Source organism: Lygodium microphyllum, chromosome 22 (assembly GCF_053477565.2).
Source record: "Lygodium microphyllum isolate KBCC chromosome 22, Lygodium_microphyllum_v1.1.10, whole genome shotgun sequence".
In the NCBI taxonomy this organism is placed as follows: Eukaryota; Viridiplantae; Streptophyta; class Polypodiopsida; order Schizaeales; family Lygodiaceae; genus Lygodium; species Lygodium microphyllum.
Window position 1 is genome coordinate 88838100 of NC_141156.1, and position 2437 is coordinate 88840536.

The following is a 2437-nucleotide window of genomic DNA, read 5'->3' on the forward strand; positions in this document are numbered from 1 at the left end:
TACACATGCTACATAATTCAAATTTAAAAAATAAATTAAAATGAGATTTTTTGTTTTCCGTTCGCGTCTATGGACGCTTGTAAAAGCGCGTCTATGGGCGTGTCTATATGCCTGTCTAATTTGCCACGTAGACACGTTGGTAGACGCACAAAATAAATTAAATAAATAACAATTTTGGCTTTTTTATGCGCTTGTATTCACGCGTGTATATATTCGTCTGTGGCGCGTCTATTTCTGTGCGTAAATTCCTTAAGACATGTGGTTATAGACGTGAATTTATAGATGCACAAATAGATGAGCAGGTAGACGCGCCCATAAGATATTCTCTATATTCAAAAATCGCGTCTAAAAGTGCGTCTAAGAGGCCATTTTGTTGTAGTGGAAAAGAATAGGCGTCCCCATCGACTTCTGGCACTTTGTGTAAAGAATCCACTTTGTGTATGAGCCCTAGTAATAAAATTTTACGGAATTCACAGCAAAACCTCACGGAATCCACTGTGGAATATACCTCCTAGCATCACTTATTATAGATACACACATGATAGCTACACACACACACATCTGCCTTGTTATAGCTAGTAAGTAGATTGGGCTTACATATCTCAACAATTTCAATGGTAGAGCCTAACATTTTAAAATATTTTGGTGTGTATTTCTGTCATGGATTACGTGGGTATACCCTACATCCCCTATAGTGTTTGATGAAAACATCTCATCCCCTAGGTTGGCTACTCCGTTGGATTTTAGCAATTATTTTGATAGTAAATATGGTAAGGGTTTGGTAAACAATGTTATTGATGCATTCTCTAAAACAACCCACCTTCAAAACACTTCAATAGATGATGAACGCACAAGAAATATTCCATCAAGGGCAAGACTTCCACAATAGGCTTCTAATATACAAAATATTGACAATGATATCGCGAAAAAGAGGTTTTTGCTTACACACACACACACACACATATATATAGAGAGAGAGATTCTCTACTAGAAATTATGTAAAATCCTCAAGAATTGTGTGAGAAATTCACACCTCAAAAAACTGCTGAGTTCTTGTATTAACCTTAACCATATAACACATCAAGCTTCCCGTTGGACCTTCTTCATTTGGCACAACGTTCGGAAGAGTTTGTTCTCTAAGAGTTTGTCACCTACGTGGGCGGCCTTCTTTCTTTGGGTTGCCCAATGGATATTTGACGGGAGTCTCCTGGAGGCGGCCTTCATGCCCCAATAGCCTTGGCGGCCCTTCTGCAGGTATGATTAGAAGTCGGGTTATTAGCGACGAGGGGGCTCGGTGGGAGGGTGAGTCCGGGCGGAGGGGTAATCCAGCTGGTCGATCAAGAGCCTCCCGTGGAAGAGCAGCTCCTTATGAATGTGATGCTGCGCCCAAATACATCAGAATTCGATAGTTAATAAATGGATCGGCTCACTTGGAACCCACTCAATCTAGGCGTTGGCATCATCATGTTATAATAACTGAGCCCAGTCTACTTAGACATGAGCTGCTTTAGAGACGATAATCGTAATTTGACAAGGAAAACATAAGGGCCCATACTAATTTACCTTCCTACGTTTGCCGCTCCGCGTCGAGCGAACATTGGGACTTTCAATGCTTTGATGGAGAGGATTAATATTAGCTCTACTGTCAATGTTGTTGATGATGAGAGCGTCGGTCATGAGATTAGGCGCCTTACTGCAATTGTTTAACGTATCACCATCCACGGGAGCGGCGGCAGCAGCTGGAATCGCGGTGTTAAGACTCGCCTTCGCCATTATATCCGCTGCAGTTGCAGCTCAAAACAAGCAATGAGAATATGTGTGTGTGTGTGTGTGTGTGAGAGAGAGAGAGAGAGAGAGAGAGAGAGCTGTGTCGGCCATGCCCATATGCATTGCGTTTGCTTATACCTTCTTTTCAACATATGCATGCACGTACTTATAATAGTCTAATTGCAGTGAGTGCTACCTGCGGAATAACCTGGCTTAGGCTGCATGAGCTTACGCGGCACTGTCTCTTCCTGTGAGAGACCAGAACCTACGTTCCCGAACCGGTATATTACGAACAGAAACGCGGGGATGTACAGATTCAATTTGGTTGCCATCTCTCTCTCTCTCTCTCTGTGTATAACTGTATGGGATAGCGAGAAGACGAGACCACCATTTTATACTCACCCTTCGATTGTTCCACACTACATCTCTCTCTCTCTCTCGCTTTCAATTCCTCAGCGGCCCTTTCACAATGTTTAATTGTAGCACAAGAAAAGTAATTATTTTCTTCATCCATATTCTGTAATGGCAGACCTGGAGGGAGTAGCTTTGCGTCACACTCTCTCCAATGGAATATGGAAAGAAAGAAAGAACAAAAGGCATAACGAATTGCATCGAGCACTTCATAAGGTATACGACCAATCGGCCCACATGTGCATATGGACCACCACCC

At 42.5% G+C, this 2437-nt stretch overlaps 1 protein-coding gene across 1 annotated transcript; it reads right to left on the reverse strand.

Moving 5' to 3' along the window:
- Positions 1–1022: 1022 nt before the first annotated feature.
- On the reverse strand, positions 1023–2099 carry LOC148017393 (uncharacterized). The gene is made up of 3 exons (XM_087662357.1): positions 1964–2099; positions 1564–1781; positions 1023–1380 (listed from the first exon to the last, which is right to left on the reverse strand). The coding sequence occupies exons 1-3, from the start codon at positions 2097–2099 to the stop codon at positions 1276–1278; spliced, it is 459 nt and encodes a 152-aa protein (XP_087518483.1). The 3' UTR covers positions 1023–1275.
- Between the last annotated feature and the right edge of the window lie 338 nt (positions 2100–2437).

Coding starts and splice junctions, on each gene's coding strand:
- LOC148017393 (XM_087662357.1), bottom strand. CDS start 2,099: ATGGCAACCAAATTGAATCTGTACATCCCCGCGTTTCTGTTCGTAATA. Junction 1,782..1,963: donor TAAGCCAGGTTATTCCGCAG/GTAGCACTCACT, acceptor CTGCAACTGCAG/CGGATATAATGGCGAAGGCG. Junction 1,381..1,563: donor GGAGCGGCAAACGTAGGAAG/GTAAATTAGTAT, acceptor ATTTGGGCGCAG/CATCACATTCATAAGGAGCT.